This window comes from Orycteropus afer, unplaced genomic scaffold (assembly GCF_000298275.1).
Source record: "Orycteropus afer afer isolate SDZICR_OR568_19922 unplaced genomic scaffold, OryAfe1.0 scaffold00018, whole genome shotgun sequence".
NCBI lineage: Eukaryota > Metazoa > Chordata > Mammalia > Tubulidentata > Orycteropodidae > Orycteropus > Orycteropus afer.
Genome location: NW_006921605.1, coordinates 5,288,600 through 5,301,548, shown reverse-complemented (window position 1 = coordinate 5,301,548; position 12,949 = coordinate 5,288,600). Strand labels below are relative to the sequence as shown.

Here is a 12,949-nt window from a genome sequence, read left to right as displayed (position 1 = left end):
GTGTAGAGTCAGCCTTCACTTTTGGACCAAGCCGGGGGGGGGGGGAGGCTCCCTGTCACCCCAAGAGGAGCTGGACTGCAAAGTGGTCAGTGCGTTGGCTTCAGAGTAGAACAGACAGTCAGAGGTGCTGCCTAGCCTCCCCCCGGCCCGGCGCAGCCCCAATAAACGTCCCCACGTGGCTACTTGTTACCGATAGGGTGTGGGTCTTCCTGTAGCCATCGGACTGGTTCCAGTGTGGTGGTGGTTACTGGGGACGGGTCCCCGATGGTGTGTGCGTGGTGTGAGCAGAGAAGGAATGAAGGAAGGCCATGGCAGGAGCACTTGTAGTGAAGACGCAGCTGGAGAGAGGAGGCGCCGCGGCCACATTGTGGTGATGGCGGGTGCCCTCCCCGCGCCAGCCTCTCGGTCCCAGTGCTCACCCCCATCGGTGCCTCAGACGGGCTTCTCTCTTTTCTTGCTCTTTTGCCATCTCCGTCATTTTTATGTGTGTAGTTCAGTGCCTTTCATTATGTGTGCCACGCTGTGCAGCCACCACCATGGTTTCCCTTTTGTCTTCACTCCTGGCAGAAGCTTAGAGCCCCCTAAAAATAACTTCCATTTCCCTTCCCCCAAACCCAAACCAAACCTGCTGCGGTCGAGTCAACTCATGGCCACCATATGGGACAGAATAGAACTGTCCCCTTGGTTTCCAAGGGTGTAATCTTTTCGGGAACAGACTGTCACATCTTTCTCCTGTGCAGTGGCTGCTGGATTCGAACCACTGACTTTTTGGTTAGTGCCACCAGGGCTCCTTCCCTATCCCCCGGCTCCTGGTAACCTCTAATAAACCTTCTGCCTCTGCTGTTGCCTAGTCTGGACGTCTCACATGAGTGGACGCTGCAACCTGTGTCCCTGTTTGTCTGACCTGTGGCACTCGGGTTCATGCATGTCCTAGCGCATGTCTGGGCATCACTTCTCTTTGTGGCCGAGTGATAGTCCGTTGTGTGGACGGAGCGCATTTTGTCGATCCATTTGTGTATTGATGGACACATGGATGTTCCCACCTTTCTCCTTTCCCTTTTGAGAGGGAAAGAGGGGCTCCCTGAGGCCCCCAGCTCCTCCTTGGCAGGAAACCCCGGCAGGATGCTCAGTGTGTCTCTTCTCTGTCTTCCAGCCTTGAAACGGTCTTTTGAGGTCGAAGAGGTAGAGACGCCCAACTCTACGCCGCCCCGGAGGGTGCAACCACCCCTTCTGCGAGCCACGGTGGCCAGCTCCACCCAGAAGTTCCAGGACCTGGGGGTGAAGGGCACGGAGCCTGCCCGCCATGTAGATTCCCTCAGCCAGCGCTCCCCGAAGGCCGCCCTGCGGCGGGTCGAGCTTCCAGGGCCCAAGGGGGCCGAACCAGTGTCGCGGCGCACCGAGCTATCCATCGACATCTCGTCCAAGCAGGTGGAGACCGCCAGCACCCCCGGGCCGGCCCGCTTCGGGCTCAAGCGGGCCGAGGCGCTGAGCCACAAGACGCCAGAGCCAGCGCCTCGGAGGACGGAGATCACTCTAGTCAAGGCCCAGGAGGCAGCCCACCGGCGGATGGAGCCTCCGGCCTCCAAGACCCCGGAGGTGCCCGCCGTCCCCACTGCCGACGCTGCCCCCAAGAGGGTGGAGATCCAGGTGCCCAAGCCGGCAGAGGTGCCCACCGTCCCCATGCCCCCCCAGATCCTGGAGAATTCAGAGCCCGGCCTGGGCTGTCAGATGCAGAACCGCTTGGAGTCCAGACCCCAGCCTGCTGTGGCTGAGGCCCCGCCCCGGAGCCAGGAGGGTGAGTAAGAAAGCGTCGGGGTCTTTGTGGGCAACGTGGTGGTGAGGGAGAAGGTGGATGGGGAGCTGGCTTGCCAGGGAGCCTGGGAGGAGGAAGCTGAACATGGGGCCCTCCCTGAGAACACGCAGGGACAGGTCCCAGAACACGGGGGGTGGTCCCTACTCGTTCTGCCCTTGGGGACAGACCAAGACACAGCAGGTTAGACCATCAGGGCCTCCTTACTGGTTGGGGAGTCGTGGTGCAGACCTGGGCTGTGCAAGCCCCGGGAAATGTGCACTGGTGGCAGGAGCCAGGGCTGCCTGGTGAGGGGTGTGGATGGAATGTGTTTGAGACCTTGGAAGGGCTCTCCTGGGTGGAAGCTGACATCCACGGGGCTCTGGACAGCGGGTGGGCCCGCCGGAAGTCAGGTGCCTGCTCGAGAAGATTGTTGCTGGCACAGCAGAGGGTCTGGGGTATAAGGAAGGTCCTGCCCTCCTGAGGCTTTCCACTGGGGGAGCTTCTGCCCAGTCATGCGTCTTCCCTCTTCTCCTGGGAGGCTCTGTGTGCTGGGGGAGGGGCCGTGCATGTGGGAGGGAGCTGGCCATGCGTGTCAGGGGGCGGGGCCTGGGTGTGGCCTAGCTGGAGGCAAGGACAGTGTGATGCACTCCACCCTCTGCACACTCACACTGTCATGGCTGCTGGGAAGGGGGTCCCTGATACCTGCACACAGCTTTGTTTTGGGTGGTATTGGGTAGTATTGTTGGGGACCCGAACCTGGAATTGTGCTCCCCTGCAGAGCTTGGTACCAGACCCTGTGGGACACAGGCCAGCTTGGGGACACCAGGGACATAGCACTTGCCCTGCTTTTTCTCAGAAAGTTGGCCCCAACTCGCTCGGACTGTGGCTCCCTGAGCTGGGGACCCAAAGTTCAGGATATGCTCAGTGAGTGTGTTTTGAGTGAGACAGACAATGTTGCAGGGCTTTGGTTTTGGTTTGGAGGAGAATCTTCCGGTGGCCAGTGGGGAAGGGAGAAGACTCGCCTTTGCAATGGGGTGCAGATGATAGGGCTGGAGCAGGCCTCTCATACACTAACGTGCACACGGACACCTGCGTCCTGTCCAGGTGCCAAGCGGGTCTGGGGCGGCGTGAGAGACTGCATTTCCTACAAGTGCTGGTCCCCAGAGCTAAGCCCGGGTCTAGAGGGTGGCTTTCACTTTGTTTCTGTCACATTCGTCCCAGTGCTGTACCGTCTCGGTCTTCTCTTGCTGTATCACTGTCAGAGAGAACACCCAGTTGGCATCAGGTGACTCTGACTCACGGTGACTTCACATGTGTCACAGTGGGATGTGCCCCAGAGAGTCCTGGAGGACTGAGTTTTTGGAAGTGCGTCATCAGGACTTTTTTCGAAGGTGGCTCTGGATAGACTCAAACCCCCAACGTTTTGGTGAGCCGCCAGGCACGTTAACTGTTGGCACGACCCAGCGACTCATCTAGAGGAACACACCTCTGTAACTTCTGTGTCCGGGAAAACATACCCCTAAAGACAAATGAGCAGGAGTATTCCCTGCGCGCCCACCTCCCGGTCACCACTGATCTGGCTCCGTGGATTTACCCGTCCTCGATGTCTCTGATCAGTGGAGCACATGATACCTGTCCTCTTAGGTCTGGCTTACTGCACTTGGCGTGTTTGTGAGGTTCACCTGTGTCGTGGCATGCATCCACTTCATTTCTCTTTAAGGCTGAATAACACTCCGTTGTATGAATTCTGTACCACATCTCTGTACCCCTGTACTGTGATGGACACTTGAGTTGTTTGCACCTTGTGGCTGTCACTAGAGGGCATTTTAAGGGCCCTGCCTTGAAATGGGTGTGTGAATCCATCTGTCTAAATTTGACCCCACAGAGCCACCCACCTGCCCCAGCCGTGGTGATGGCAGCATGGGGGGCAGAGAGGAGGCACTGCCAGGACGTTTGCAGAGGGGCCGGCTCATTTCCTCTCCTCGCGGGCATTCCATGAGCCCAGTGCCTTCAGCGTGCCTCGGGAAACGCCTGTCTCCTGGGTGAACACTCTCCAGAATGTGACTGGGAGGCCTTGTCCTTGGCTGTCCACATCTCTGATGGCAGCTGGTGCTGGAGATGGTGGACCCGCCCCCGGGGACAGGCAGAGGAGGTCGGCTCAGGGTGGCACTGTCCCTGGGTCCTCAGGCCGGGGGGACACAGCCCTGGGGAGGGACCAGAATGTCACCCTGCAGCTGACAAACACCACTCAGCACCCACTTTACCCGGGACCTTGCTGGAAGCGGGGGCCACAGGGATGGGCCAGGCCACCTCTGCCCTGGAGGTGGCCACCGGGGTCAGGACCGGTAGGTAAACAGCTGTCAGAAGCGTGCAGTGAGGCATCTTCGGCTTGGAAGAGGGTAGGATTTAACCAGGAAACCCAGGTGGCACAGTGGTTAAGCCCTCAGCCGCTAACTGAGAGGTCCGTGCTTCGAACTCATCAGCTGCTTTTCAGAAGGAAGGTGAGGCTGTCTGCGTCCGTAAAGGTTTACGGCCTTGCAGACCCTTGGGAGCAGTTCTTCTCTGTCCTGTCGGGTTGCTGTGTGTCAGAATCGACTTGGCTGCTCAAGGCAGGATTTATCCAGGTGAGGGAGGGGAGGGAACTTTCCAAGCTGAGGCTCCGTCCAGTGGGAGATGCTGGGAGGCCAGGACTCAGAGGGATTCCTCAGTGGGAAAGAATTTACGTATCTGAGCCCTGTATGCACCCCAGGCTCACGGCTCCTCACACAGGGGTCCCTGTGAGTGGGGGCCCTGCCCTGTGGGGAGACTGGTAGTACTTGGCTGTCTTCCTGCCCTGGAGCACGAGCAGGGCTCAGAGTTGTATGTGAGTCATGCATTTACACACATGTGACACAGTGTGTCCTTGCACGTGTAACGGTACCCTGTGCGCCCTCATCTGTCCTGGCTGTCTGGGAAGGGGGGCTTCCGGAGACCAGTTCTCACCAGCCCCTCATACTTCAGGCACAGCTTGGGCTGGCTGAGGGGTAGACTGCCAAGAGGAAGGGTGTGCTGGTCGGGTGGTCCGCAGCCTTGGGTGGGGCGAGGGGGCCGAGGGGAAGGCCTGGGGTTCACCGCCTCAGTCTGGGAAGGCCTCTGGAGACACCCTGAGTGAAAGTGGGCTCGTGGGTGGAGGGAAGGGCCGGGGCAGACCGTGGGCAGGGCCTTCCCAATGGAGGAATGCTCAGGAATGTTCTGGAATCAGCCCCTAGCTCTCAGCTCCTCCTTAACCCTCCCACACTTCCACCGACTTCACCCTCCTTCCTCCTCCCTCTGGGAGCTGGACGGAGACCCCAGTTCTGCCTCAGCCTCACTTCCGGTCCATCCGTCCTGCAGAGCCAGTGTTCCGTCCACCTCTGCCTCTTTGTGGGGCTTGGGGGGGGGGGCTCCGAGGCCCCTCCTAAGGCCCCCTCTGCTCCTCACTCTGCCCCTTGCTCCCTGGGTCCAGCGACAGTGAGCAGGAGGAGAGGCTGGGCATGGAGGGAGCTGTGGGCCCGTCACCCAGACCATCGGCCCTGCCGCTCTGCCCGCGGGACTCCCAGAGTGACTGGCCCAGGACAGGCCCCCCAGCCCCAGCCGGGTGGCTCAGACCGGGGTCCCTCAGACACGCCGCTGCCCTTGCTGGCTGCCTGGAGCGGCTCAGCCTTGTGGCAGCCTCTGCATAACAGAGTGGGTGCCGGTCCTGCCAATGAGGTGGGCTGGCGCTGGAGGCACACAGTGCGCCCAGACACACCCTGAGGCTTGGGGTGGTGGGTGCTGGGTGTCCATTCCTGCTCGTGGCGTCTGGAGGACAGAGTAGGGCTACCTCACGGGTTTCCTCGGCGGTGTTCTTTACGGAAGCACACTGCTCCATCTTTCTCCCGTGGAGCAGCTGCTGGATCAAACTACTGACCTTTCGGTTAGCAACCGAGTACTTTTACCACTGCACCACCAAGCCGTTGCCCCGATGAAAGCCATTCCCACCCCTGAAACTTCGCTGGCTCTCTCTGTCCTAGGGTTCCGGGAGCTGGGTCCCCTCCCTCCCGTCCCATCTTAGGGGCTCTCTCAGGCCCTCTGTCCTCACCACTGCCTCTGCCCTGATCTCCCACCCATGCACCCGGCCCCACTTCACGTCACCGCTCTGTGGAACTCCTGCCCCACTCAGACGGCGCCTGCTCCATGAAGCCCTCCCACCAGCTGGAAGTCACCTCACCTCTGGGAGGCCTTTCTGCCTCTTTCTCGTGGGTGGGACCTCCTGTCTGGCTTGCGATGTAAATTATTTGTGTAGGAACCTTATTCCCTCGGCTAGACGCTGTATTTTCCTAACTGACAATAGTTTTCCAGATTATAAAAAGTACATATTTTTTAAAAATTCAGAAAATGCCAGCATAAGAAAGAACATAAGACTCAGCCAGGAGCCAGGGGGAGCCCCTCGGCATTTCACTGTCAATCTTTAGAACTCCTTCCTGCCACGCTGGGTGCTGGGTTACGGGAGGGTGGAGATGGCGTCTTCGTTTTGTTTCAAGAATTCCATCTGAAACGGATGCTGTGGCACCTACATGTGACTGTGCTAACTGTGAACCATACACGTGAAAAGCGTGAACTGCAGGTGTCATGTTGTATGTTTTTGTGGTGCCATTGGGTGCCATCAAGTCCACACAGCGGCCCGTGTGACAGGGCAGATCCGCACCATGGGGTGTCATCTTCGTGGAAGCCGATCACCAGGTCTTTGCTTCCATGGAGCCACTGGGTAGGTTTGAACACCCACCTTTCAGTTAGCAGCCAAGCGCTTAAATGTTGCACTACCAGGGCTCCTGAGATATATTTTTACAATAAAAATAGTAAAGCAACAGAGGAAGAGTTCCACCTGAATACAGTGACTGCGGAGTCCCTGGGTGGCAGAAGCAGTTAGGGTCTCGGCCATCAGCTGGAAGGTGGGCAGTTCAAGCCCACTTAGTGGTTCCTTGCAAACCCAGTGTGCAGCTCTGCTCTACACACCAGGAGTCGCCATGAGTCAGGCTCAACTCGACGGCACGATGTCAACAATGGTGTTTGGATGTAGTAGGTGCTGCATGAAATGCTATTGAGGGAGAGACCACCCACGGTGAGACGGGGCTACTCTCTGGTGGGGCCTCCAGACTGCTGCAGGGACCCCCATAGGACCCCCAGGGACCAAGCAGATGCTGTTACTAGCAGCTTTACAGAGCTGAGAGGCTCAGTGGCGACACACCAGAGCTTGGGGTGTGACAGACTGAGGTTGCCCCGGGGACTCACCGGGCATGATGAGCAGACATGCTGGGAAGGGTTCACGGTTCCGAAGGGGACTGGACACTTGATGGGTGAAGAGGCGGAGAGGGTGGGTGCCCAGGGTGGGCTCTGAGCCCACCATGCCAGCACCTTGGTTCTGGTTTCACGCTGCTGGCCCTGTCCTTGGACTGGCCACCCCTCGTTGTCCTCCTTTGGGGTCACCCTGCTCCCCTCTTGAGCTCTGGCATTGGAACAGCCTCGCCTGCCCTCCCAGGTTCCCTTCCCCGCTCCCCCTGCGTGGGTGGCTCTGGGTGCGGCTGGGCTTCGGCTCTGCCTCCCGGGGACCTCTCCCCCCGGCTGCATGGCCGACACCAGCCAAGTTCCCTGAGGCTGCCTTATAAGGCGGCGCTGCTCCTGCTGATGGGGGCCGGGTGCTTGGCCATCCCGGGTGCTCGCTGGAGGGCACAGAGGCGCGGGGGCAGGGACTGGGGAGCCCCACCCCACATTCCTGCTCGTTCCGGGGCGATCCCCATCTCCAGCCTCAGTTTCTTGACCTGTCAAAGAGGGATGGTCCCGAGTACGTCTGGGCTCCCATGGCTTGAGGTGGCATCTGAGGTCTCCATAGTGTTGTTGCCTAAGTGCCAGGATGTCCCTCAGGGTGCCAAGGGTGCACTGTCAGCCATGGGCATAAGCTGGGCTGGGCAAGCTTTGACACCCACAGTTTCAGTGGACTCCCCTCCAATCAAATAATTTGCAAAAAGAGTGTGACAGCCTCCACTTCCTCATCCGACCTCTGACGTCACAGGGGGTGAGAAGGACCAAACTCAACAGCCCAAGGCTGACTCCGCAGTCATGCCACACACACACCCCCAACCTTTTTACCAATTCTGACACCAACCGTCCCTCCCACGGCACTGTCTGCTTCTCTCCTGGGTTTGATAATTCGTTGCAGTGGCCCACACAGGACACACAGGCAATACTCAGGACTAGGGGGTTTCTGAGGGAAGTGACAGGTTACAGTTTCTCACTCAGGGCAGCCCCTTCTCAACGTGCTGCAGGCACACTGCTCTCTGGCCTCAGGCTCTGCCCGCCCAGATGTAACAGTGTTACCAGCGCTGTTAGTTCTGCCCATAGGCGCCCAAAGAGGCATCCCGCTCCGGCAGCAAGGCTCCTGCCCCAAAGCGCTCAGAGTTCTGGCAGCCGGCGCTCTGGCTCAGTTCTGTTACTTCTGCTGCCGTTTCCTGTCTGCCCTCTCTGCTGTGCAGGGATCTCGGGTTTGAGGACGTGCTCTGGTCCCAGCTCTTCTGTCTTGATGGTAGTGAGGTCCCCCTTTCCACCTCTGGGAGGGCTCATTTGAACCCTAGAGAGATGGCAAAACTGACCAGTCCCCACATTAGGGTTCCATGCGGCTCATTTGCACAGTCCCACCACTATTAGGGGCCATGTACTTACTTACGTTATTACCTATCCAATCCCCTTGGTGGGCCACAGCCACCTCATTTGCATAGCCCCACCCAGTCATCTGGTGGGAGTCCCAAAGACGATGGGTGGAAGGGCCCTATTAAGTAATTCATGGCACCACGGTCCTGCTTGGCCATTAAGGGAATTGAAGTCCTGGCACATGCTACTACACGGATGAATCTTGGAAACATGGTGCTGAGTGAAGGAAGCCAGGCACAAAAGGACAAAGGTCCCAATTACATGAAATATCTGGGGAAGGCATATGCATGGCGCCCTCTTGGGTTCTCCTCCCCACTCCCTCTGCATGGGTGGCTCTGGGTACAGCTGGGTTCTGGCTCTGCCTCCCAGGGACCTCTCGGTATTGAGAGGTATCGATGGTAACCTGGGGCTGGGGTGGGGATGAGAGGGTGGGGAGGCACTACTAAAGGGTACTGAGTGTCTGTCGGGGTGATGACAATGTGGAAATGATGGTGGTGATGGTCGCACACATGGTGAATGTCGTTAATGTCACCGACTTGTACACTTACTATGGGGGAAATGGCAGATGCTCTGTTATATATTTTGGCTGCTAACTGGAAGGTCAGTGGTTCAAACCCACCAGCTGCTCTGTAGAAGGAACATGCGGCAAGTTACTTACATCGCTGGAGGCAAGTAGGTCTCCTCATTGGAAACCCAGGTGGGGGTCACTCTGAGTCAGAATTGACTCGATGGGTTGGGTCGGATGGGTTTCCTATTATATGGATTTCATCACTATATATATATATTTAATTTGGACGGACTCTTGGCCATGGGGTGGACTGTTGGGAGGTGGCTGTCAGGCCCTGGAGACTAATGTGGGGTGGGCTTTTCCCTGAGGGCCTGGTTTGCCCGAGGCTCTGTTAGGAATTGGGGACATGAATTTCTGTTCAGGGGGCCCAGAGGACAGTGTGGTGGTGAGCAGGTGACCATGCATGGGCTTCCCTGGGACCACTGAGTAAGGACAGGGGGCCGGTCGAGTGGGGAGGGATGCATCAGGCCCAAAGACGGGGACACAGTGCATCCCCGAAGTTCTGAGTGTGCAGGTGAGGGAGGCTGACCCCGTGTGATTTAGGAAGGAAGAGTCACAGGCTTTGTAGAGGGCCCACCTGGTGTTTATAGCACACTCTTGTACTGTGGGGTCCATTCTGCACCCACGCTCTGGACTGTGAACTCCTCAGGGAGGGCCTGTGTCTTGTCCATCTTGTCCCAGTGCCTGGCGCCTGGCGGAGCCTGCTGGCGCCCTGTGTGTGTTGACTAATGCACATAGGGAGTCCCTGGGTGGTGCTGACAGTTGGTGCGCTTGCCTGCTGACTGAAAGGTTGCGGGGTCAAGTCCACCCAGAGGTTGGAAGAAGGGCTTGGTGAAACCCTGTGCAGAAGAGCTCTGCTGTGACACTGGGCTCACGCGTCACTCCACGGCAGCTGGGTTTCTACAGAGGGAGACATGCTGCGCGTGCCGGGGGTGGGGCTGGGGGCGGGGCAGCTAAGACAGAGCCAGGCTCTGGGGCTCCCCCGCGGCCCTCAGCTGTCTGTGGGAGCCCAGCTCAGAATGAGGGATGAAGGAGGATCTGGGAGCCCAGCTCAGAGCAGCTGAACTTAAATAGAGCCAGTGCAGCTGCGCGGGTGGGGCGCCGGCTGGAGCCCTGACCACTCAGCCTGCAGCCTGGCCCAGGCCAAGCTGGGCCCGACATATGGCTCTGGGCGGGCCCTCCAGCCTGGTCTCCGGAAGCAGGAGCAGCTGTCAGAGGGGCTGCGTGTGCACCGGTAGCCTCGGAGCCCAGGACAGCTGCCGGGCCAGGATCTGCACTACGGCCGGCTGTCCACAGGCACCCAGCCGCAGGGACAGAGGGTGTTTGTGGCTTTGCTCTCAGACCTCGGGCCCTGAAGGTGGGCAGCCCCACCCCCAGCCCAGTTCCTGGTGTGTGGGCCGGTCCATGCCGGCCAGGTGGGGCAGGTGTATCCCACTGTCCAAGAGCCGTGTGGAGGACTTCCCTGGGTCCAGCTTGACTTCCCTTCTGGAACCTTCTCTGGCTTGGCTTTTCCTGACCCAGAGCTCTCTGTGGGTCCTAGGGTTCGCAGGGCTCTGGGTTGTGGTTGGCAAGTAAGGACAGGTGGTACCCTGCACCCAGCTTCCCGCTCTCCACAAACACAAGCCCGGGAAAGGGGTGAAAGTAGAGATGTGTTGACTACGGGAGGGGGTGTGAAGCCCCACCTTTGACCTCCCCTCCATTTTCCACTGCTGGCACCCCTGTGGAACCCTAAGGCTCCAAGGAACTGGGTTTGGAATCTTCTGGTCTGGCCAGTAGAAGTTCAGAGAGGGGAAGGATCTTGTCTGAGGCCACACAGCTACTAAGACCCAGCCGGAATTGGCCCTGGGGGCTCTGCGCCCCCTCCCATCCATTGTCCCCAGCCCCAGTGTTGGCCCCAGACGTGGCCCTGGGCATTACAATTCTGGCTCCCTCCTTCCAAAGGGGCCCAGAGAGTACGTACGTCTTGGAAGCGTAGACCCTCACACCTTCCCAGGCCCTTCCTGCGTGATCCAGGCTGAGTTCCTCATCTTCCGAGTCCATTTTCTCGTCACTGAAAAGGGTGTGATGCTTCCCCACTGAAGAGCTGCTAGTGTTGAAAGTGATAACCTAATAACGGGACAATGGGCAGAGACGGGGCCTGTCTGCTGTTTCTACACAGGGTTTCTTTAAACTTAAAGGTGGTTTTTTTTGGGGGGGTGGAAAGTGCTAAGGTCGGAAGACTGAGAGCCGCAGCACTGTGTGGTTTTTGTTAATAAGACAGGCCCAGAAAGAAAAACCACCCAGGACCCCTTCCCTAATGAGCACACGCGGTTTGTCCAGGGGCCTAAGCCGCACCGACTCCTCACCCTGCATCCTGGCCCTGGCCCTGGCCTGGGGCTTAATGTCAGTGCTCCACTGGCTGGCCGACGTTCCCAGGGCCTTTTTCTCTGATAATTGTAAGAAGCAATGCTTAGCCATCGCTGCTGTTGTTGTTATGTGCCGTCGAGTCAGACCCGACTCATAACAGCCTCTCCTTGGGTTTCCGAGGCAGTATCACTACAGAGGTAGGTTGCCCAACCTTCTTTCTGAGGAGTGGCTGGTGGGTTTGAACCGCCAGCCTTCTGGTTAGCAGTCAAGTGCCTTAGGCACTAGGCTACCAGAGCTCCGTCTCGATCATAGCACTGACACTTGACAAGGCTGGTCATCTCCTGTCCCCCTCGCCCCTTCTGCTGGGTAGCCCACCCTACAGCTTGGTGGGGTCCGCCCATATGTTTTATATGTGCATACATTCCATTGGGGCAGAACCAAAAAACTAACCCACTGCCGTGGAGTCAATTCAGACTCTTGGCAACTGTGTGACAGAATAGAATCTCTCCGTGGGGTCTTCTTGGCCGTCTCGGTCACAGACCTAGATCCCCGGGGCTTTTTTTCTGGGTGCCACTGGGTGGGTTTGCACCCGACCTTAGGGCTGGTAGCCAAGCACAAACCAGTGACTGTGTAAGTCTGTGTATAAATATCATATGTTTTTACTCATTTTTAAAACTTGTACCGTGGTAAAATCTAGATAACAGGTTGGACGTTCTCCACCGTTTTTAAGTGGACAGTGGCATTAGTGCCACTCATTATAGTCACAGCACCTGTCACCACCATCCGCTTCCAGAAGTTTTCCTTTTCATTCCCACAAACAGAAACTGCACCCGTCAGGCAGGAGCTCTCCATCCCCCCACCAGCTCCTGTGACCTCAGATGCACTTCCTGTCCATGGATTTGCCTTGCTGGGTATTTTGTAGCCGTGGCATCGGGTAACGTTTGCCCTCTTGTGTCCAGCTTCTTTCACGTAGTCTGGTCTCTTCAGGGTTCATCTGTGTTGTGTCATGTGTGACAGCTTCCTCCTTGACATTGCACTGTGCTTACCCACTCGTCTTTGCTGGACTTGTGGGTTGTTTCCACCGTCTGGCTACTGTGAGTAGGGCTACAGCAAGCACTGGGGTACACATACCTGTTTGAGTCCCTGCGCTCAGCACGTTTGGTAAACACTTAGGAGCGGAATTGCTGGGTTGTATGGTGAGTGTGTGTCTAGTACTGTGAGGAACTGCCTGTTTTCCCCAGTGGCTGCAGCGTTTTACAACTCCACCAGCCATGTGCGAGGGCTTCAGTCTCTCCACATCCTCCACAATACTTCATTATTTCCCCCTTTGTGATAACAGATCACACGGTTTTTCATGAAAACAGACTTCTGCAACCAGCTTTTTCTTTTTCCGTTTCCTAACGCCGTGTGGCTCTTTGCATCCAGTGTTTGCCGACTCAGCACGTTCCTTCTACCAGCTCCGTGGCTGCCGTCAGACGGTCGTACCACCCTGTCCACTTGTCCCTGCACAGACGAAGCTCGATGAACAGCCTCACTCGTGT

The 12,949-nt window shown here is 57.9% G+C and overlaps 1 protein-coding gene across 1 annotated transcript in view; it reads left to right on the top strand.

The window, feature by feature from the left end:
- Positions 1–1,158: 1,158 nt before the first annotated feature.
- TNRC6C (trinucleotide repeat containing adaptor 6C) overlaps positions 1,159–12,949 on the top strand; it is a 592,582-nt gene continuing 580,791 nt past the window's right edge. The window contains exon 1 of the mRNA XM_042783563.1: positions 1,159–1,795. Within this exon, the coding sequence (XP_042639497.1) occupies positions 1,567–1,795 (229 nt within the window). The 5' untranslated portion in view covers positions 1,159–1,566. The remainder of the gene's footprint in view (positions 1,796–12,949) is intronic.